Source organism: Erpetoichthys calabaricus, chromosome 9, assembly GCF_900747795.2.
Source record: "Erpetoichthys calabaricus chromosome 9, fErpCal1.3, whole genome shotgun sequence".
NCBI classification, from domain to species: domain Eukaryota; kingdom Metazoa; phylum Chordata; class Cladistia; order Polypteriformes; family Polypteridae; genus Erpetoichthys; species Erpetoichthys calabaricus.
In genome coordinates, this window is record NC_041402.2 from 142,428,131 (window position 1) to 142,451,403 (window position 23,273).

The window sequence follows — 23,273 nt, forward strand, 5'->3', positions numbered from 1 at the left end:
TTTCCCCAATCACGGCTAATTAGTGCGATCACTGCGAAGCAAAAATGAACCTGACGACTGTCGCCTGCCTTCTTTTCTTGCTTCGCGCAGCGAAGACAACGACAACGAAGTCTCCGACAAGTGAACCGTTAGCAGGAGGGATAAATGATATCGACCCGGCTAACGAAGGAGTTCAAACGGCAGTGAGCTTTGCCATCAGTGAGCACAATAAGGTGTCCGATGACATTTTCGCGTACAAACTAATCAAGATCATCAGCGCTAAGTATCAGGTTAGTGAGATGCTCAGTTGTTCCTTGTATTCCAAGCAGCATTTTTCCAATTTTAACATAATTTTTAGTTTTACGTTTAATTTAGATTTTCATTCAATTTTTATTTGTATTTAGTTGTAGATTTTCACAATTTTCTAATTTTTCGTTATTATTTAGTTTTGCATTATTGAAGTTTTTATTTATTTCTAGTTTTTAGCAATTAAGTTTTAGTTTTTGTTACATTTTACTTTTGTTTTACTAACCAAAATAATGTCCATACGGGCAGTGTTTTGCATGTCTAAAACTTGTCAAACTGTATAATTTTCATCTTGAGTACAGGTCACATCTAAATGCATGAATAGACAATTTTACATTTTGTGACAGTTTTTCTAATGATAATGTCAGTTCAAAGCTTCCATTATGATAAAAAATGCATAAATCAAATATCTAGTATGCTCCGTTGTCACTGGTTACTTTTTACATGCAAAACGTTTAAGAAAAATGCTATTTCACTTTAAAATCACTTTCATTTATAGTTACGCGATTGACTTTGTGAGTAGTATATATTTATATTTATTCTTGATATTCGATTATTTTGACTATGTCATTTACCCATATCCGAACTTTGATAGAGAATTTTATTTTCATGTAATTCTTTCTTTGGCCATTTTTAGAAATACGGTTGACGTCACTACTTGAACCGTGTTAATAACGGAATATCAGTTCTGCCACATTTCTACAAGTATTTTTATTTGCAGTTCATTTGATATTCCAGCATCTCGGCTCATTCACTCCCATTTTCACGATGTTCTGCCTCGGTGTTTCTCAGTGGCGTAGCGTAGTGGGGGCGGCAGGGGCGGCCCACCCCGGGCGGCACTTTTAGGGGGCGGCAAAATTTCACAATAAATAATAATAATATCTTGTAAAAATTTGAACCATACCTAAATAAGGGGGCGGCTGACACCCACGCTACGCCACTGGTGTTTCTAGTGTCTTCCATATGTGCACCAGAAGGACTGAAGGACAGAAGAGTGCCAGGCAGGGCGCCATCAGGTCACCCTGCTTCACATTATTAGCCATCGTGAACATCTGGAATAGCAGCACCCTTACTGGAACTCTTTTCTAACTTTTCAGTTCTTGTTTATTCTATCTGTTTAGGCTGATTTGATAGCTACCGAATAGTAATAATAATAATAATAATAATAATAATAAATAACGTAGGACAAAATCAGAATTAGTCGTGTTCCAGCTACTACAGAACTAATACACATTCTCACAGCCTCTTGCAGCTCATGTTGATTGTATCACAATTGCTGATATCTTTGTCCTTTGGGGTAAAAGGATAGCAACACACTTTTTTTGTTTGTTTTATCTTCTTCTTTAAATCTGGTGTTTTTACTCAATCGACTTGTCTAATCCTCCATGGCTTTAATTTTCAAACTATTAAACTGGACCTTCCAAAGGAACAGGTGGCATGTGTTTATCTCCTCTCCTTAAGAAATTTGGTAAATGTATAGAAGCTTGTTAGTGCCACTCAAAAAAAAAAGAAAAATTGTTATTTCCCAAAAGTATTGCATTAATTGACAATAATTACAGTATTATTTCACAAAAATGATTGTGTTATTTCACAAAGAGATTGCCTGTGGCTGCCAGTGTTGTCATGCATTGGTTGTTACGTACAAATATATATAGCTTGCCGTAAAATGGCAAGAACTGAATAGAAGATATACTCATATATTTAGTTTTAATCAATTTAAAGTTCAGTAAGTTTAGCACAGATTATTTAAAACAAGCAAAGTGATATTCTAGAAAGCTGATTCAGTTCATCTGGACATAGTTCTTTTCCGGGGAGATACGTTACATCAACTGAATCAACTTTCTAGAATTTCCTTACCTGGAAAGCACCTGCAAAGCACCTTGAGCATGGGAAAGGCACTATATAAATAAAATGTATTATTATTATTATTAGGGTGGAGCAGTAGTAGCGCTGCTGCCTCCCAGTTAGGAGACCTGCGTTCGCTTCCAGGGTCCTCCCTGTGTGGAGTTTGCATGTTCTCCCTGTGTCTGCGTGGGTTTCCTCCGGGTGCTGCGGTTTCCTCCCACAATCCAAAGACATGCAGGTTAGGTGCATTGGTGATCCTAAATTGTCCTTGGTGTGTGGGTGTGTATGCCCTGTGGTGGGCTGGTGCCCTGCCCGGGGTTTGTTTCCTGCCTTGTGCCCTGTGTTGGCTGGGATTGGCTCCAGCAGACCCCCGTGACTCTGTAGTTAGGATATAGCAGGTTAGATGGATGGATTATTATTTAACATTATTAATTTTAACTTTCACTTGACTAAATAAATCAGTTCTAATAATAATACATCCAAAAATATGTCTTTGCTTTTAATTGTGTTTGTGTTGGTTTGATGAACCAAAATTGTGCAGAATAACAATGCAAACACAGTCATTTGCAATAAGCAGTGTTGTTGATTAAAAAAATTTGGCTACCTGTGTTTTTCTTTTTTTTCCAGGTTGTTTCAGGACTGATTTACATAATAGAAGCTACGATTGGGCGAACCACATGTGAAAAAAAAGACCTGAGTGACCAGAATTCAATAAACAAGTGTCCTTTGCAAAATGGTCCTCGGAATGCTAAGGTACATTCTTGAATGTTAGGCGTCGGTGCTTATTGTCAGTTTGAGGGCTCATTGCAATGCTGTGTGCTTTTAACTTCATTAATGAAGAGTCACAAAGATCTTTGAGGATTTAATCAAATTCAGTTATCTTTATTTCAATTGCATAACATCTCATCATTTAATTTCATACCTAAAAATATTTCAGTAAGAGTGCTTATATAAGTCTCAGTAAGTGAGCAGAGTTAGGTGTTAGCTGGAAAAGTCTCAGTCAGGCTTTGTGAAGTTTCCATTAAGGGAAAGTAATTTGGAATATGTTCTATGCATTGCAGTCAGTGTGATTTTCGGATATATTTTCAAAGTCTATTATTTGTAGTGGTAGTAGGGTGATGTGTTAGTCATTATGGATGAAATAAGAAGTGAAGTAAAATTACACCTTTTATTGGCTAAGCTTTCAAGGCAGCTCAAGCCCCTTCTTCAGGCAAGTCGTAGTACAGAAACTGGAGTTCCCTGTGTTTATATATACAGTACACTAGGAAAGAAATAAAACTTTTAAGTGGGTCATCTTCAATGTCAAACAATAACAGACCCTCCAGCTCAAGATTCATTTATCAGGAGAGGAGAACAATGTATAGTTAAGATCTTTTGATAAATTAACTGTCCAACAAAAGTCTTTTGATAAGTTTTCCTTACAATGTTGATCTGTAATGAAATCACCTAGGTCAGTCAGGGAGATGTAAATAGTCCTCAAATCTGGACATAAAACGCTTGTTTCTATTTAAACCATGTTGTAGTGTGTTGAAATGTTAGCATCAGTTTAACTTTCCATTCTTTTCTCTCCTTCTTTGTCTTGAAGTTGCCCATAAGCAATGTGACTTTAATATCTGCATTTATTACACATGGGTCCTGACCTCAGAGGCTATGCCCCTAGCAGAGGTAGAAGCAGATTTAATGATGGAAATAAACACTAGTGGCCTTTGAGGACCCAAAGTCATACCAAATCATGACACTCATGCAGCAGTTTGGAACGACAATGTGGCTGTTCTCCCAAAATTACGCTAGGGAACTACTTGTTTTTCAGGTGTCCATGTTTTGCAGCTATCAATCAGTACTTCATGGGGAACTCCCCTATGCTTGTCATTCATTTGTTGGTGCTTTGCAAAGATCGATCGATACTTCACGGGGGAAAGCTTGTGTAGTGTCATCGGTCTGAAGAAATTGGCCTTAAAGGGAAAGTACGAGCTCATCTATTATTCATACCCGTTCATCACTGAAAAAAAAACATAAATATAATATAAGGCTATAAGTACAAGTGGCCTCACTTTGGTCCTCCGTAAATCGTCTAATAACTGCATATTTTAACAATCCTTTGTTCACATATGATCAGCTGTTAAATCCTTTTGTTTACAGGATCATAAGTAGCAGTAAATATGGATTAAACATTCTTTGATTACACCTTTCCTCAGTAGAGTATTTACTAGCAAACCTTCCATAGGTACAGAATACCCTTAATCTGGGTAACTGACTGTTGGTAGTTATCCCAGTAGAAAGGTTAGGGTTAGAGAGATGGAAGAGGAATAGCAGAAATTAATTAAAAGAACCAATAGTCAGGCTTTTTAAGTCTTTGATCTAAAGTAAGACTCCTAATACATGTACACTTTCATCTTATGTAGGCAGACATTCATGAGGTAATATGTCATATGGCTTGCCTGTTATGTGACTGGCAACAGGCCTAGTAGCAGGAAATAATATGGAAAATGAGCATAAAATGGTGGGCATCCAGAAAATAAAATGGAGTTGTGGCAATGACAAATAAAATATCAAAACTTAAAACAATGATTAAAAATTTAAATAATGCCACGTGGAGAGGAAATGAGTACATAATGACAGATCATGACAATTTCCTAAGCCTGGCTTCATTCTAATTTAGGGTAGCAGTGAGCCAGAGTCTGTACCAGAAGCACCAGATTCCAATGACTCTCCAAGGGGCACCTTCTCACACTTATATCAGAATAGCTAAGAAAGCCTAACTAATCAAACTGTCTTGCACATCATTAGGACGAGAAGAGTAATTGGTGCTACTGTACATGAAATGTAGATTTCACACAGACAATGACTAGGATCTGGATCTGAACTTCTCATACACCACCATACTGCCTGTGGCTTATCTTCTCTATTAAAGCTGCCTTTAATTGTTCCATAATTCACAAAACACATTTTTCTTTTTTAAATATATTTTAGTGAAGCATCAAATCAATACTTTGTCATCAGCAATTAAAATGTATGAGAATTGAGGATCATAAGATGATATATCAGCTTTGTCTTTTTATTCCAGACATACACATGCACGTTTAAAATCTGGACCCGTGCTTGGATTCAATCAACTCAACTCTTGATGAATGTGTGCTCATAACAACTACATCAACAGCGTGTACTACTGGCAACTTCTATGAGTTCAACAATTTTAAATTTACTATTAGTTTAATTATACCAATGTAACCTGTCAATATTAATTAATGGTTTGGAAATGTTTATTCAATCTATTGTCTTTTTTAAAAATATGATCATTTCTGTACAAACAGTTTCTTAATTTGTTCTATGCAAATGACATATTACTGCTTTTAAAATAAAAATATATCTATCATGTTCTTTTATGGACTTTTTTTCAGATGTGCCCAGACTTGAGGGCAGTACAATACATATTCTAAATATATGGTGTTATTGTTCCTTTAGTCTCCTGTTCAGAACTGTACACAATGTGTCAGGTAAGAGCACATCTCAGCAGAATCTGACACAAGAGAGAAAATCAACCCAAACTAACTCATTCTGGGCGAGTTTTGAATCACTAATTGACATCTTTAGGATGTGTTAAGAAAAATGTCTTCTTTTAGTGAAACATCAAACTGGTGCTTTATCATCAGTGATTAGAATCTATCATGATCGTGACATCATGAGACAATATATCAGTCATATCTGTTCGTTCCAGACTTTCATATATGAATTTGAAATGTGAAAAATTTTTCAAATGAGTTAAACTATAAATGAATATACTGTACTACCTAATGTCTTCATTCTTCCAAAGTTAGTTTAATATAGAACAAGTAATGATTTCCAAGATTATAAATTCTCTAGGAAAAGATAAATTATGAAATAGTTGAATTGTGCTAAGAAATTACCAGTACATCTGGATTTATCTAATACTTTTTACAATCATCAATTAAACTGGTGATTTTTACTATATTTTATTTACATTCAAACATTGATTTTTCTGAGCAGTTCGTCCTAGTGAGTTCTGTAGTGGCAGTAAGTTGAGAGGAGTAGGTTCTACCAGGTTAGTTCTTAGATAATCATAGACAATATTTTCAAAATATCCTTTGTCTACAACAAAAAAGTGAGTACAGCATCCTTACGTTCTATGGTTTTAAATATCAGGACTACCTCACAATTAGTGTTGAATGAACCTCATTGAATTTGTTTCACCTTGAATTTGGCAAAATCACAAAAATGCTTATGAATTTTTAGAACTATGTGAACTCCATTGAAGTCAATGGGGAAGGAGGAAGTTAATTAGTTTTGAGTGGATTATAATGATGAAATGGTCTTTTATGTATTCCTGAGGCCTATGGAAAAATTGATTATTGTGTCTAAATATGTGATACTAACCACAGCACCATTGTGCCCCAAACAACAAGAGATGCAAACGGAATGAATACCACAAACAAAATACAACAGACAAACACAAAAGTAACAATAAGTAAATAAAATATAGATAATTTTGCTCAGAGTTTCAGTCTTGGGACAAACTTTAGCCATGCCCTGAAGCTGTGGTGTAGGACTAGCTCATTCCTCTGTTTGAAGTCATGGGCACAGGGGGCTATATTTTTGTTTCCCATGTATCTGTGCATCTGTCACACTTTCTTCATCTGTCAAGAAGAAAGAAAAGCCTTGTAAACAGTAATAAATCTTTTTATTATTTCACGGCGTGTTGTGTTTTCCGATGAGAGGAGAGGGAGAGCTCCTTTAAGACTTGGTTTGAGTTTGTGGCAGGGCACATGGCTAATGTGAATGTACAAATAGCTATGAGGTGCTGGCTCACAAGGATCAGTTTTATTTATCTGGTGGCAATACTCGTAATACTTGTACATTTTTTTTAACGCATGTGTGATGAAAATCTGGCAGTGTTTCTCAACCTGTATGGCTTCGGGACCCACTTTTACCTTTTTAGGTTCACAAATGACCCACATACAGCAATCGAAGTGGCCAAGGGGGTTGTAAATGACCTCAAATGCAAGAGATTAATGTGGTTAGAGACCAAGTGTCAAGCACTTCAATGGGGGTTTAGGGGTAATGCATCCCAGTAGCCTGTTGTGGCGGCAATCCCCGAACCCGTTGGTGGACACCAGTGGTGAAGGATGCCGTCAAGCTGAAGAAGGAGTCCTACCGGTCCCTTTTGTCTTGTGGGACTCCGGAGGCAGCTGATAGGTACCGGCAGGCCAAGCGGAATGTGGCTTCGGTGGTTGCTGAGGCAAAAACTCTGGCATGGGAGGAGTTTGGAGAGGCCATGGAGAACGACTTTCGGACGGCTTCAAGGAGATTCTGGTCCACCGTCCGGCATCTCAGGAGGGGGACGCAGTGCAGTGTCAACACTGTGTATGGTGGGGATGGTGCACTGCTGACCTCGACTCGGGACGTTGTGGGTCGGTGGGGGGAGTACTTCGAAGACCTCCTCAATCCCACTAACATGCCTTCCAATGAGGAAGCAGAGCCTGGGGACTTGGAGGTGGGCTCCCCCATCTCTGGGACTGAGGTCACCGAGGTGGTCAAAAAATTCCTTGGTGGCAGGGCCCCGGGGGTGGATGAGATACGCCCGGAGTTCCTCAAGGCTCTGGATGTTGTAGGGCTGTCTTGGTTGACACATCTCTGCAACATCGCAGGGACATCAGGGACAGTGCCTTTGGATTGGCAGACTGGGGTGGTGATCCCCCTCTTTAAGAAGGGGTACCGGAGGGTGTGTTCCAACTACAGAGGGATCACACTCCTCAGCCTCCCTGGAAAAGTCTATTCGGGGGTTCTGGAGAGGAGGGTCCGTCGGATAGTCGAACCTCGGATTCAGGAGGAACAGTGTGGTTTTCGTCCTGGTCGCGGAACAGTGGACCAGCTCTACAACCTTAGCAGGGTCCTGGAGGGTGCATGGGAGTTTGCCCAACCAGTCTACATGTGTTTTGTGGACCTGGAAAAGGCGTTCGACCGTGTCCCTCAGGGAATCCTGTGGGGGGTGCTCCGAGAGTATGGGGTACCGGACCCCCTGATAAGAGCTGTTCGGTCCCTGTACGATCGGTGTCAGAGCTTGGTCCGCATTGCCGGTAGTAAGTCGAACCTGTTTCCAGTGAGAGTTGGACTCCGCCAGGGCTGCCCTTTGTCACCGATTCTGTTCATAACTTTTATGGACAGAATTTCTAGGCACAGACCCTGAGGGGGTCCGGCTTGGTGGACTCAGGATTGGGTCACTGCTTTTTGCAGATGATGTTGTCCTGTTTGCTTCATCAGGCCGTGATCTTCAGCTCTCTCTGGATCGGTTCACAGCTGAGTGTGAAGCGGCTGGGATGGGAATCAGCACCTCCAAATCTGAGACCATGGTCCTCAGCCGGAAAAGGGTGGAGTGCCCTCTCAGGGTTGGGAGCGAGATCCTGCCCCAAGTGGAGGAGTTCAAGTATCTCGGGGTCTTGTTCACGAGTGTGGGATGAATGGAGCTTGAGATCGACAGGCGGATCGGTGCAGGATCGGTCTGTCGTGGTGAAAAAGGAGCTGAGCCATAAGGAAAAGCTCTCAATTTACCGGTCGATCTATGTTCCTACCCTCACCTATGGTCCTGAGCTATGGGTAGTGACCGAAAGAACGAGATCACGAATAAAAGCGGCTGAAATGAGTTTTCTCCGCAGGGTGTCTGGGCTCTCCCTTAAAGATAGGGTGAGAAGCTCAATCATCCAGGAGGGGCTCAGAGTAGAGCCGCTGCTCCTCCGCATTGAGAGGAGTCAGATGAGGTGGCTCGGGCATCTGATCAGGATGCCTCCTGGACGCCTCAAGGGTGAGGTGTTCCGGGCACGTCCAACCGGGAGGAGGCCCCGGGGAAGACCCAGGACACGCTGGAGGGACTATGTCTCCCGGCTGGCCTAGGAACGTCTTGGGATTTCCCCGGAAGAGCTAGAAGAAGTGACCGGGGCGAGGGAAGTCTGGGAATCTCTGCTCAAGCTGCTGCCCCCGTGACCTGACCTCGGATAAGCGGAAGAGGATGGATGGATGGATGGCATCCCAGTAGCTGAAATTGTATTTTTTTTCCTCTTGCGCTTGTGACCCAGCAATGGCCAAGACATGAAAGTTCTGTGCATGGCTGCAACAGCTCTGTGATGTCACACTGACCTTGTAAAACATCATTTCGGGGCACTTGGAAAAAAATGTTTGCCTAAGCCAGCCCCACGTCTAATTTCCTTGGTAATATTTTGTGAACAAAGTTACCAGGGAACACAGCATATTCACTGAATTTCCCTTATCAGCACTACACACAATCATCTAGTCTTCCCTGTATTTTTAAATTAGATAAATGAAGCATCACATAACAGACAAAACATAACCAATTTTTAAATTCTCTATTTTCATTCAGTAAAAAATATTCCAACATGCCAAAATCCTGCATGAAATAGAAAATGCACTTGTAAAATCAAAAACGAACAGTAATGCATTAAAGAGACAATTCTCTTTCTGCTACATTGCCACACTTTTCCTTACAATATGGTCATTATTGTAATTTGATTCAAAACACGAAGGTGTCTGGTGGTAGAAAAAGGAAAGAGGTGACCAACAGATGAACAGATTTAAAGGGAAAAGAAAGAGACATGATCTGGGGCAGGTAAAAGATGAGTGCTGAGAAAGACAAATAAATCAAACAACAAAAACAAAATGCAAAGATTAGCAACCAGGTCAAATAAACAAGGCCAAGGATCTAACAGTGAATCTTCTTGGAAGTACTTTTCATCTCACTCCAACACTAGCAACAGCAGAAAGATCCAAAACCAGGATGTTAGAAGGTGAACATGTCACTCAATTGGCAACAGTACTGACATGCCAAAGCAAATAATGCTAGAATAATGATAACATTCTCAACATAGAAAGGCATAACTGACACTTGTCAAAACTAGAAAAATAAGTGCCTAGCATTTCAAATGAAGCTGGTGTTTGTTTACAAACAGAGCTTTCTTAGGTTTCAAACACAGCATTTCATGCTTTGTAGACTTTGTCTTGGCCACTTCAAAACCTGATGTTGTCTCTTTCTGATCCACTCGGTTCTAAATTGGCTGATGTACTTACAATCTTTGTTGATGATTCAATTTCAGCTAGGCCTTGTTGTCAGAGACATGGCCTTACAATTTCTCTTAGAGCGGTCAGGTATAAAAAGAGTTCCAACCCCAAATCATCACCCTGCCCCTCCAACTGCTGGTAAGAGGTTTTTGTGCTGATTGCGTGTTTTGGTTTTTGTCAAATATGAGGTATACATAACGATGTAACAACTGCACTTTAGTCTTTTTGTGGCTGAGAATATCGCTTCAAATGTCTTGTACTCCATTTAGATGTTGCTTTGTAGGCCGAAGCATGGCAATTATGTTTTTTTGGCAAGAAGGAGCATTTTTTTGGCTCTACCTCAGCATAAGCCATACTAGCTGAGTATTTATTAGAAGACCTTAAGGGTATACTTCTAATAGTAGTTACTAAATATGCTTAATGCCAACTCAACTGTTTTCACTTTTCTTTCAGTGTTAGGGCTGAAGTACTTGAGTCTGAACTCAAGATATTTTTACTATTGTCTTGAACTCGGGGATGTTCATACTCAAACTTTGGTTTTGCCAACTATGGTTTTAGGTCTCGATTGAGAGCAGCTACAATCTTTATAGTTTTTATTCCACCTTTGCTCACCAGAAATGCTTGTGTCAGGATTCCATTAATTCAGATCTAAGCTCACTATGCTTGTTTTCTTTGTGCACGTTCACTTGTTACAGGTTAGATTTGGATCTGAGAATGTCATGATTAATTCTACTTAATTTTTGTGATTATTACTTTTCTCCCTTTTTTGTAATAATTTCTTATTGTAATCTTTCGTGGATGCCGTTAGCAAGGAGAACTGACTGTATGTGAGCACAAGGGGATGACTCAGGTTTGACCTGAACAAAACCATTTGTTAGAAGTTTCAGTGAACATTAGGATAAGACTTGACAACTGCTTGTGACTTTTATATTTGGTTTGCATCTTTGTTTGATTTATTAAACTGTTGAGAATTTCAGTGTGCCAATCCCTGCTCTTTAAAAGACTGCTCTCTTGGTCTGTCCATAAAAGCACAACATTTTGTTCTGTCCCTCCGTCACAGCAACAACTGTGACTTCCTTTGTTGGAAATGACTGTAGTCACTGCAATCGTAGTTGTAACAGCCAATCTTAGAAAGTTAAAGTTTTGAGTTAAACTCAGATTAATGTTTGCTTAATTTGAATAGTATATCATTTCTTCCATAGTCATAGACAATGGTATAGACCTTTCCCCCTATAAATTAGTAAGAGATAGAACCTTCTTGCTATAACTGAGAAACAGTGTGATAATAGATTCAGTTGTGTTTAGAACATGTCCCAGTAAACAGGGATTTGAAAGACCCATTTTCAACTTAGAAATGGGATAAGCGTACAGTTTTCTGACCATTCTGAAATGGTTCAGAAATGTTTTGAAATGGTTCAGAAATGTTAAGCAAATAGTAATGATTTGAGATATAACAAGACTTAAGCTTTGAACAGAACTTTTCTTAATAAGAATTTTCTTTTTTTGGTATTTTAATTTTCTTTTTAGTGTGAACTGTTTTACTTTGAAACTTAACTAAACTTTTAAAAATGAAGATATTTTGTCTGTGGAATCATTTCTGCACGTCAGGCTTTTGTTGAATCCGATTTGTTAAGTTAGAGCTGGTGAACTTTGTAACTTTGGAAAAATGCAGCTATAGTAGTTTTATTTGGTTGAAAACACTTTTAGACACATTTGGAATACACGTGTCTGCCTGTCTGTGTTGGGTAAGGTGGCTGGTACACCCCCTTGTTCATTTTTGTGCAGGTTTTTGTGTTGTAAACGTTGTTTTTAATGCTCTTAATTGATGATCCCTAAGTTCCATTCCATAGGCACACCTGGCTTAGCAGCTAGTTGAAAAGATAACAATTTTAGGCTTTTGTATTTTGCAAAGGAACAACTAAATAAAAAAGTATTTTAATGTTAACTTCCATCCATCCCATCCATTATCCAGTCCGCTATATCCTAACTACAGGGTCATGGGGGTCTGCTGGAGCCAATCCCAGACAACACAAGGCGCAAGGCAGGAAACAAACCCCGGGCAGGGCGCCAGCACACCGCAGTAATGTTAACTTAGATTAAAAGAAAAAAGTCAACTTGTGCGTCCATGATCTGTTTTTTCTGACTGAAAAAAAATTTGAAAATTAAAATGAAACGACCAAACAGTAGACAGAAAGTGCAACCAAACTTCTGTGGAACGGTAAGGGACACCATAAGATATGGACATTTTAGGGCAGAGTTGTGCACATTCACATTTCCTACAACATTTTAATACATTAGTATATTATTAGGGCGGCACGGTGGCGCAGTGGGTAGCGCTGCTGCCTCGCAGTTAGGAGACCCGGGTTAGCTTCCCGGGTCGTCCCTGCGTGGAGTTTGCATGTTCTCCCTGTGTCTGCGTGGGTTTCCTCCGGGCGCTCCGGTTTCCTCCCACAGTCCAAAGACATGCAGGTTAGGTGGATTGGTGATTCTAAATTGGCCCTAGTGTGTGCTTGGTGTGTTTGTGTGTGTCCTGCAGTGGGTTGGTTCCCTGCCTTGTGCCCTGTGTTCGGATTCAGCGGGTTGGAAAATGGATGGATGGATGGATAATATATTATTATGTTGTTGTAGTAGTAGTAGTAGTATTTATTAAAAATATTAAAAAATAGTGACTGAATTACTTAGAAAAGCTGCAAAGAGAAGGTACCAAACTCTTTGTAAAGCTAAATTCTTAAATAAAGTTGGTTTATGCAGTTTCAGTGTTTTAAGGGAATCATGCATTGTTTTATTTGCTAACACATGCAGAGTGTTTGTTGAAGCAGAGATGGGCACTCTTAGCCCAAAGAAGGCACTCGGAATCTCAGGAAAGGCAGCAGAATTAAGGTTTATTGTGCAATGCACATACAGATTTAAATCAGATGACTCAAGCAATTAGCAATGGGGCTACCTTACTTTAATTACAGTTCTTATCAAAAATTTACCTCAATCAGTTCATTTGTCACTCCTATCTGAAACCCATCTTCTTGTTGTCTTGGTCCTGCCTCCAATTAGTTTCACCAATATTTCCCAGCCTAATGAGCGCAGCACTCTATTCTGTCCATCATGCACACTTGACAGGCCGTCTCCACACCTTGAACCCGTCCAGTTCCTGCCACCAATATCTCTAGTCCTCAGCTCACATTCACTACCTGGAGAGGAGGGGGGTTCTGCTTGTCAGCCTCTCTCTATATACCTGACCTTGACTCATGAAATATTGATGATTTCCAGCTTGCTAAGAAAAATAAAAAATTTACAGGCGCAATACTTTTTGCGATTTAACACTTGCTGTACTAACAGGCATTAGGATATAATACTTATTTTCATATATGCTCATGATTATCTTTAAATATATGTAAATCATCAAGTTTAAGAATATACTTTTCTACAGTTACCCCCTTCTGGGGTTCAGTATAACCCCAATAGTTTTTATAACCCAGAAGGTGAAATGGGGGAATTAGCTCTCAGTCTTCTTTAGGTCTTGAACCCAAGACCACTGTCAGTCTTCACAACCTCTGGTTCATCGTTTACCCCTCCTGGTGACACAGAAGCCAAACATCTCCCCCCTTTCATATAGTAGAGAGGAAAAGAAGACCTCTTGCTGGCCAAATCAAGGGAGGCGCTATATGTATCAGTAGTACAAGTATACAGTAGGATTAATGTAAGTAAAAGTCAAACAATATAACAATAACATAATGGATTACAGGTAATATAAAAATCAATATAAGACAGTCCAGAGCAACAGTAGCAGATGATTACAGAATCCAGTGTTCTTCCCAGTCTTGTGCAGATTTCTTCCAGGGTGTAATTGTGTAAAATATTGCTTTGACCCAGGTACTTTGCGCACTGTAGAGGGTCCCCTTCCTGGGATCTGGTTACCAGCACTTCACCCAGGAAGACTTTAGTTTGCAGTTTCTTTTTACAAAATGTAATCAAGAAGAAAATCAAAATCAGAAGCTACAGAGGCTTGAGGTTCAATAACTTTGATATTCACCTGTTTAACAGCAATTCTGGTGATAAGTGATCTGAAAACTGGCAAGAGGCAGCAAAATACCATTCAAGGACACAACAATGTAATCAAGAGAATGATTCCTGCTTCAGCAAACATAGTTTCCCATGTTCCTAGGTTCAGATGGAGCCAATTTAAAGTGTGCTGATCTTGCGTTTTGATTCTAAGATTGGTTTACACTAAATAAATAATGTCAGAATTGTCCCATAACCACCTAATTCCTAAATATGGTGAAATAACATTGCAATCAATCAATATCATAGTTTCCCTTCTTCTAAAGTAACTACTTAATGTACCTAGCTCTGTATGTTCATCTGGAATCAGATCTTTTAATAATACTGTTGGTGGTGACACAGACAGCAAAAATATTTATCTTAAAAACTCAAAAGTTTACAGTTTTTTGTTGCCACTGATGTACACAACAATGATCAGAGATAAAATCTTTATACACATCACTATGCTTGCATCCTGATGCTTTCATCCATAAAGTCACCCAAATTTACACCCAGCTGTGGTCTTAAACTTGGATTACCTTAAACTGGACTGGTTATAACTAGTGATGCTGGAATGACACTCCAATGATAGTCACTTAACAAGATCCCAAATAGAAATTTTATGCTGTGTTACATTCGTAACTCCAGATTATATAAATCATTGGTCCTTATAGGCAATTGATCTTCTCATACTAAGCATCAATAGACATATAAAAATACTTATCCAAAAATATTTACTCTTAACACATTTACTTATACACTAGGTGCTGACCATTTTATGCTAATCACATTTTTAAATTATTTAATTATATTATCCTAACTTCTATACCAGTTAAACCCAACCTTTATGGATTTATAATAATCATGCAGTATTCAAATTTAAAACAAACATTCAATTAATACATTTTGCTAATGAAAAGAGTTTCTTAGCTCCACTCTGCTTGCAGATAATTAGCTTTTCCTTCTATATCTTCCATAACTTCTTGGTTTAAATCCTCTTTGAAAAATGTTGCTGCAGAAAAGAGGAGAAGGCACTCAGGTACCTGGATGTCAAAAAAATTGACAAACTGTGGTCATGTAAAGTGGGATCTGGCAAAGTACAACGAACCCTGCAGATTAGACGTGTGTCAAACTTTCTTCTCTGGTGAGGGATTAAGCAGGTTTTGGGGTCCAGTACCCCAAGGCAAATGAGACAATATCTAGAACTTTTGGTCCAAGGTGGATGAATGCCATCTATGATTTGGGACCTAAGATGATTTTTTGGCATCAACCATCACCAGCACAGCTGAGTTCTTAGCAGCAGGGACCTGGGATGTCTTGGACTGGAATTTAAGTACGTAGTCCAGTACTCAGTCAGTCGATGGCCTGATTCACGACTTGATCCCCTCTCTGGTATGGCTGGTGTGGGATATTGCCATTCATCCCGGCCAATACTCCCAGGCCGCTAGATGGAGCCCTCCTTGCAACATGGAGATGCTTCGAATTCCAGCAGGTCATCATGGACTATGGAGTTTTAATACACAGCCCTGCTGGATAACGTTGGGGCTGCCAGGGGACGCTGCAGGGAGACGCAGAGATGTTTATTTTCCATACAGCCCAGAAGTAGATCTCAGTCACATGGTTGGAAGAAATAAAATGCTTCCGGGCTGATGAAGAAAAGGAGTTTTTATCTGATCCGGAAGTGTTAATAGTCACATGGACAGAGAGAGAAACACTTCCGAGTCAAGGACTATAAAAGGACTGTGGGAAATCCCAGACGTCGAGCTGAGCTGGTTGGAAGGGTGGCAACGCGTCTGGGAGTATGGAAGATTGTTTGTTTGATTGATTATTGTATTGTATATGAGCATTGTGGAGAGGAGGGTGCTTTGTGCACATTATTATTATAATAAAGTCAATTATTGGACTTTTATCTGGTGTCTGGTGTGGTATCCGAGGGTTCAAGGGAGCAAGAGCGCCCACTATCTGTCACATTGGGTTCTCCTTGGAGTTGGATGATTCATTTGCCTGCAGACCTTCATCACAGCTCAATATCATAGTTCATCTTCAAATGCTGTCATCTACGATGTACTAGAAAAAAAACGCTATCACTTGCAGTGTAAAGACTTAAAAATTTTCACTTAAATAGACAGCATGTCAATTCTTCATTGGTAGCTACTTATGAATCCCAAAAATAATGTCTCATAAGATGTCAGATTTAATTCGTTGGAGTACCCCTTGTTAGAAATATTGCTAGTGGTAAAGCAGAAAGTCATTTCAGTTCTGTCTGTGCCTGTGTCTTTAATGATCAAATGAATTCTGAAGGTGATAAGCACAATGTGAGCTTTCCTCTCAATTTAGCTGTTATATTCAAAAGTAAATCCTTAAATGAAAGCTTTCCTTTATAGCTGTAACCAGTCTTGCTGCTGTTGCAAATTCTACTCAATTGGAAACATATTCCTCATAACAAGTAAATCGTTATAAAAATTGGTCTCATAATAGTGTTTGCATAATATTCAAGTTATATTCATATTATTAGTGCATAGCTGAAAAAGGGCTTCAAAAATTAAAATTAAGTTAATATAACAACCCTTTCCCCCTTATTGACACAAGTGTCAATCTTGCCATAATCATTTTAGTTTAAGAGGAAATGTGGAGCACAAGGATATCGGGCAGGAGAGACCCTGTCAGTCATTGATCCCATTAATATAATAACTTAAGGGCCAAATACCACAATTTTCTCATAAAGAATACAAATACAAATACAAATAAAAATAAAAATACAAATGGAAATGGAAATGAAAATGGAAAACAAACAGAAGCAAAGAGAAGGTAGATTGTTATAAATGTTATTACTTAAAGAGCCATGTTCTGGGGAGACTCCTGTTAAAAGTAAAAACATTTCAGCCAGTTATTCTAAAATACAAATATATCTCCATGTTCACTGTACTTTTCTCCTAAATGGATGGCAATGTATACCAGTGTCCTCCAGAGAACATCTCTCAGTCAGCATAGCAAGCAGAAGTCAAGAAAGAAATTTATAGTCTTGATGGATAAATTCTTAATTATTTTTAGACATGAGATCAAAATAAACCAAAACAGCCAGGCTCCACATTTCCCTTTCCCATATCTCTATACTTCCTTAGAAGGCTGGCGTCCTTCAATATCTGCAATAAGATGCTGCAGATGTTCTATCAGACGGTTGTGGCGAGTGCCCTCTTCTACGCAGTGGTGTGCTGGGGAAGCAGCATAAAGAAGAGGGACGCCTCATGCCTGGACAAACTGGTGAGGAAGGCAGGCTCTATTGTAGGCATGGAGCTGGACAGTTTGACATCTGTGGCAGAGCAACGGGCACTGAGCAGGCTCCTGTCAATAATGGAGAATCCACTACATCCACTAAACAGTGTCATCTCCAGACAGAGGAGCAGCTTCAGCGACAGACTGCTGTCAATGCCCTGCTCCACTGACAGACTGAGGAGATCGTTCCTCCCCCAAACAATGCGACTCTTCAATTGCACCCGGGTGGGGGGAGGGGGGAGGTAAACGTTAACATTATTCAAAGTTATTGTCTGTTTTTACCTGCATTTTTATTACTCTTTAATTTAATATTGTTTTTTGTATCAGTATGCTGCTGTTGGAGTATGTGAATTTTGGGATTAATAAAGTATCTATCTATCTATCTATCTATCTATCTATCTATCTATCTATCTATCTATCTATCTATCTATCTATCTATCTATCTATCTATCTATCTATCTATCTATCTATCTATCTATCTATCTATCTATCTATCTTTTCTTAGGACTGTGCTTATTATTTTCTGTATCTTTAATCTAGGGTTTTTAAATTTTAACCTGACTTGGGTGGATACATATTTAATATCTATTTTAAGGTGTAAGGGTTACCGTTGCTACCCTGGTTAGTGGTGTTGAACTAATAACTGACAAAAAAAAAACACAGAGACATAGGTATATATGATATTTGGAATTATTCATTTTATGACCTGTATAGTACATTTCGGAAACATTGTGGCACGGATGCAACATTATTCATATTATTCATATTCATTCGCATTACATCTTGCGCTTGTAATCAGTGACCGCATGTTTGTTTTTTTTTTTCCTGGATATTGCCAGTCCCCACATGTTTTTGCATGGTGCTGTTTCTTTTGTACTCCAGGACATGCAGAGGAAAAAATAGTACATAGAGGTCAGTTCAGTGCTATATGCAATCATCAGATTGAAATGTTAACAGTTCACACACACACAATGACCGTCCTTCCTACATTTACATGTGTACCTGTATATACAATACATACTGTATGTATCATATATACCTATGTCTTTGTTTTCAGTCAGTGCAGCTTTGACATTATGGACCATAAGGTGCATACTAATTCAGCGTGAGCAGGAACACTCAATAAAACTGAATAAAAAAAATTCAAATGATGGTGAGATACGAAGAAGACAGATTCATCAGCGTTTGTGTGTCAGCTTTTATCCCTCCAGATCAGAGAATTTCCAGTTACATTGTCTCAAAACACCACTCACATCTACAGCTATTCCCAGTTTCAGATAAAAAGTAACCGTGTCAGATCTTTGGGGTATTGAATCGTGATTGTGACTGAGAAAATAAAAGTGAAAAAAAAACACTAACTTTTACAAGTATTATACATTTACACCAGATGTTACAGACACAAATCAAATGTTATGTTTTTATTTTTCAGTAGTGAGCTCCTCTTGTTGTTAATATTATACAAATTAACAACAAGAGGAGCTCACTACTGAAAACGGTAAACTTGCGGGGGAGATGGCTTTGAACTCACGATCTCAGGTTTATAAGTCGGCAGTTCTAACCGCTGCACCATGGAAGCTTTCATATTGTACTTGTACCTTTTGTCAGTCATTTTCCAACCTGCTATATCCTAACACAGGGTCATGGGGGTCTGCTGGAGCCAATCCCAGCCAGCACAGGGTGCAAGGCAGGAACAAATCCCGGGCAGGGCGTCAACCCACCACAGGACACACACACACACCGAGCACACACTAAGGACAATTTAGGATTTCCAATGCACTGAACCTGCATGTCTTTGGACCCGGAAGAAACCCACGCAGACACAGAGAAAACATGCAAACTCCATGTAGGGAGGACCCGGGAAGTGAACCCAGGTCTCCTTACTGCAAAGCAGCAGCACTACCACTTTGCCACCGTGCCGCCCCTGCACCTTTTGTGAAAGTGTTTATTTGAAATTTGGCCATCAGCCTTCACACATTATACAGTTCATGTCTAAATTTTGCCATTTATTACTAAAACATGAAAAAGTTTCTGTTTAAACAATGTGTTTACATAGATTGTTGTAGACACAAAACACACATCAAATTATTTCCCCTTACAATTCAGGGTAGCTCACTCCCAGATAATCAATCAAGGCAGGAACTGGGAGAACTTCTTGCCCATTCTGAGGTGGTGGGGGGATGATATAGCAGGCTGCTTGCTGCTTGGGCTTATCAGCACACTTAGAAGACAAAAGAGGCTGACGGAGAGGTGCGAAGGGATTTAAGGTGGGCCAGATTTACAAGTTTTTTTCATTGGCTCTGGTAATTCTAGTGTTAACACACTATATAAAACACAAAATCACCCACACTGTCTTTAGCAAATTCAAACTCACCCAAGTATTATTGCTTTTTAAAGCATTAACACACCCTTTATCTCTTAGGCTTATATTTACCCTGTCTCAATTCACCATATATTAAGACATCTGTTCACTCTCATTTACTTGACTGATCAGGACAAACAAACATTAAATAACCTCTCATGACGCTAGCTGGTGTTAATGTCATCAAATAGGGAGCACAACACAATCCAGCTCAGCTCTATAAGGCACTGGTCTCCAGATCAAGGAGACTCCATTGGTGAACCAAATCAGTGACAACAAGGAAAACGCTTCTGTGGCGATCCGATTCTGCAGTACGATACCACACCAGGAAAGCACTCCCACAGAAAGCTACGCAGGCACAGAGAATACACCAACTCAACATCCGTCCATCCATCCGTTATCCAACCCGCTATATCCTAACTACTGAGTCACGGGGGTCTGCCAGAGCCAATCCCAGCCAACACAGGGCACAGGGCAGGAAACAAACCATGGGCAGGGCGCCAGCCCACCGCAGGGCACCAACTCAACACCAAGAACATATAAGCTTAAACCTTCACTTTCCACTGCTGGGCACCACACGTTCAATCTTACACTCCCACACACACATCAGAAACAACAAAGGAAAGAAAAGAAAGGAAAATGAAAGAAATTGTCTCCCTTTTATTTTATACTTATCAAAAGAACATCTTTCTCTAAGACTTGATCAGGATTTGAAGGAAAGATGCTTTGCACATTTATAAAAATTTTTATAATCAAAAGTGGAGACGTTTTCATTTTATCAAATATTACACATATTATAACCCAAATTAGCTCAGAGCTCTGGAAATGTATATCTGATATTCAACAATTTATGTGCACGATAGTTTCAGCAAATTACAATTGAACTCCATGTTTTGTCCCAGAACATACATACTTCCCACACACATACTGCTCCAATGCTCTGTTGACAGCTAAAGTGTCTATGCTAGAAAATAATTTTGAAAAGATCACAAAGCATATTGGTAACAGTACTCAGACAGCTGTATCTCAAGGGGTAGTCCTAAAAGAAGATGTTGAGAATGTGCCCAGCAGAGAAAAGATAGTCTATATAGACGCCTGACCCGACACAGATGGACATGGAGGCACGTGTAAAATAAACAAAAGCATTTATTTTCTCTTCACCTGTGGGGCACGTCTTCCCCGGAATCCCCACAGGCACAACAAAGTCCCAAGCACAAACTGAACTCACATAAGGTATAGCACACTCCTCTCTCTCTTCCACCACCACTCCTCCTCAAGCTTTGTCCTCGGCCTCCCAACTCTGGCCGCTGAGTGGTGGTTGCTGGCTCCTTTTATAGGGCACCCGGAAGTACTCCAGGTGTTTGATTGCCGACTTGTGGCTGCACTTCCATGTGTGACGAATATGCTGCCTAGACGGGCTCAGGAGTCCCAGCTGCAGCACCCCTTGGCAGCACCTGCGGAATCCAACAAGGCTGCACAAAACTCCAACCCCCATGAAGCCCTGGGGGAGTCTGAGGCACCACTGCAACCCAGGGAGGCTGCCATCTAGTGTCCAGGGGGATATACTGGGTTTCCCATCCCTGCTATATGCTGCAGGGGCGTCCCAACCGGGCATGGGCCCCGGCTGCCTGCCACACCAGTCATCCCCCCACCATCTGGCCCTGTAATATTCAGTCAGCCAAGTGAAGTCAATGCTGCACGCACAGAGTACAGTAGAGTTAAGCAGGAAAGCGACAAACACAAGGTTACTGGTAGAAAGAAATGAAACCCACCAGTAGATTTGTACCACTTAAAAGAGGAAGAACAAAGGATAGTCAAGCACATGTTATTTGAGGAATGAGACGCGTTTTCATGTGAAGAAGGTGAAATTGTTTGCATTCCAGATTTGAAGCTAAAAATCCACTTAAAGGATGATACTCCTGTGCAGAAAAGGTACACTGCTATTCCAAAGCCCTTATAAAAATAGGTGAAAGAATACATCCAGAACCTTTTGGACCATGGTTAGATAAAGAAGTCCACTTCAGCTTACTCTTCTCCAGTTGACTATGTCAGGAAAAAGGACTTAAGTTTGTGTCTTTGTGTGGACTTTAGAGAGCTAAATCGCAAAACCATCCCTGAGAGACACCCCCTACCACGCATACAAGACCTGCTGGATAACCCTGGGGGTTTCTCATAATGTTCGATCCTGGACCAAGGAAGTGCATAGCATCAAGGTTTCATGGATGAGGACTCAAGATCTGTCACTGCCTTCAGTACCCCATGGAGGCTATATGAGTGGGTACGCATTCCTTTTGGCTTGAGCAACATTCCTGCAGCATTTCAAAGATGCATGGAAAGGGCTACTGGAGAAACTGAGAGATGAATAGTAGTCCGACAGTTAATAGAAAAGGAACCCACAACAGTTTGAGAAGTCAGATAATTGTTGGCTTCCTTAGTTATTACTGCCCCTTCATACAGGACATTTTCAGGTTGGCAAAACCTTTGCTTGAACTTTTTAAAGGTACTATTGAAAATACTGGAAAGTCCAGCTTGGCAACTACAGCAAGAGGGAGGATAAAATCAAATGTACAACTACTTTCAAGTTCAGTTCAGTGCACTAATGAACATTGTACAGTCATTGCTAAGTTTGTGGATATACTCACCAATCCACCCATACTTCCTTTTCCAAATTTTGAATTGCCCTTTGTTTTGCACATTGATGCATCAAACGAAGGACTGGGAGCAGTACTCTACCAACAGCAGGATGGCAAACTATACATAATTGGCTACGGATCCAAAACACTCACCCCAACTGAGAAAAATTACCATCTCTACTCTGATGTGGTCGAAATTTAACATCTTATTAATGAAAGAAACATCCTCTAACAGGACAAATCAGTAATCAGGCAGGCGAAAAGCTGTTCATTGTATCTTTTAAGTACTCCCCGGCAAAATGCCTTGGAGGGAGCATTCTTCAAAAGCAGTCCGTTACAGTATGATCAGAATGGTCAGAGAAACTAAGAATAGAAATTCATTTTATAAACTTTTGAATTTTCATATAGTGTCAATCAATGCATAAATTTTACTCTGGTTGGTTCATTGGTTTACACCCAAATGATTTACAGGTAAAATTCAATTACAAAAAATATCTTTACAACAAATCTTTTCATTATAACAAAGTATTTTTATGGTCCCAACAGTTTCCCCATAAGGCAGAGTCTTTAAAAATCTTGTTACTATACATTCAGAAGATACTTTCATTACAACGAAGTGCCTAAAAGACCTTGAAATGCCTGAATGAATCATTCACAGAGCAGTTAGTTCTGTGGTTGCAGCTCAGTTGTGCATAACGATCCCCAAACATTATAAATGTTTTTCTTTATTTAAACTTTCCCTGTACTGTTTTTTTTTTTGC

At 39.8% G+C, this 23,273-nt stretch overlaps 2 protein-coding genes across 2 annotated transcripts in view; both read left to right on the forward strand.

Annotated features, from left to right (window-relative positions):
* Positions 1 to 12,097, forward strand: part of mia (MIA SH3 domain containing) — a 79,475-nt gene extending 67,378 nt beyond the window's left edge. The window contains exon 5 of the mRNA XM_051932116.1: positions 12,085 to 12,097. Coding sequence (XP_051788076.1) covers positions 12,085 to 12,088 — 4 coding nt within the window. The 3' untranslated portion in view covers positions 12,089 to 12,097. The remainder of the gene's footprint in view (positions 1 to 12,084) is intronic.
* Positions 7 to 5,505, forward strand: LOC114657253 (cystatin-like). The gene is made up of 3 exons (XM_028808982.2): positions 7 to 269; positions 2,758 to 2,883; positions 5,195 to 5,505. The coding sequence occupies exons 1-3, from the start codon at positions 45 to 47 to the stop codon at positions 5,270 to 5,272; spliced, it is 429 nt and encodes a 142-aa protein (XP_028664815.1). The 5' UTR covers positions 7 to 44; the 3' UTR covers positions 5,273 to 5,505.
* Positions 12,098 to 23,273: the final 11,176 nt, after the last annotated feature.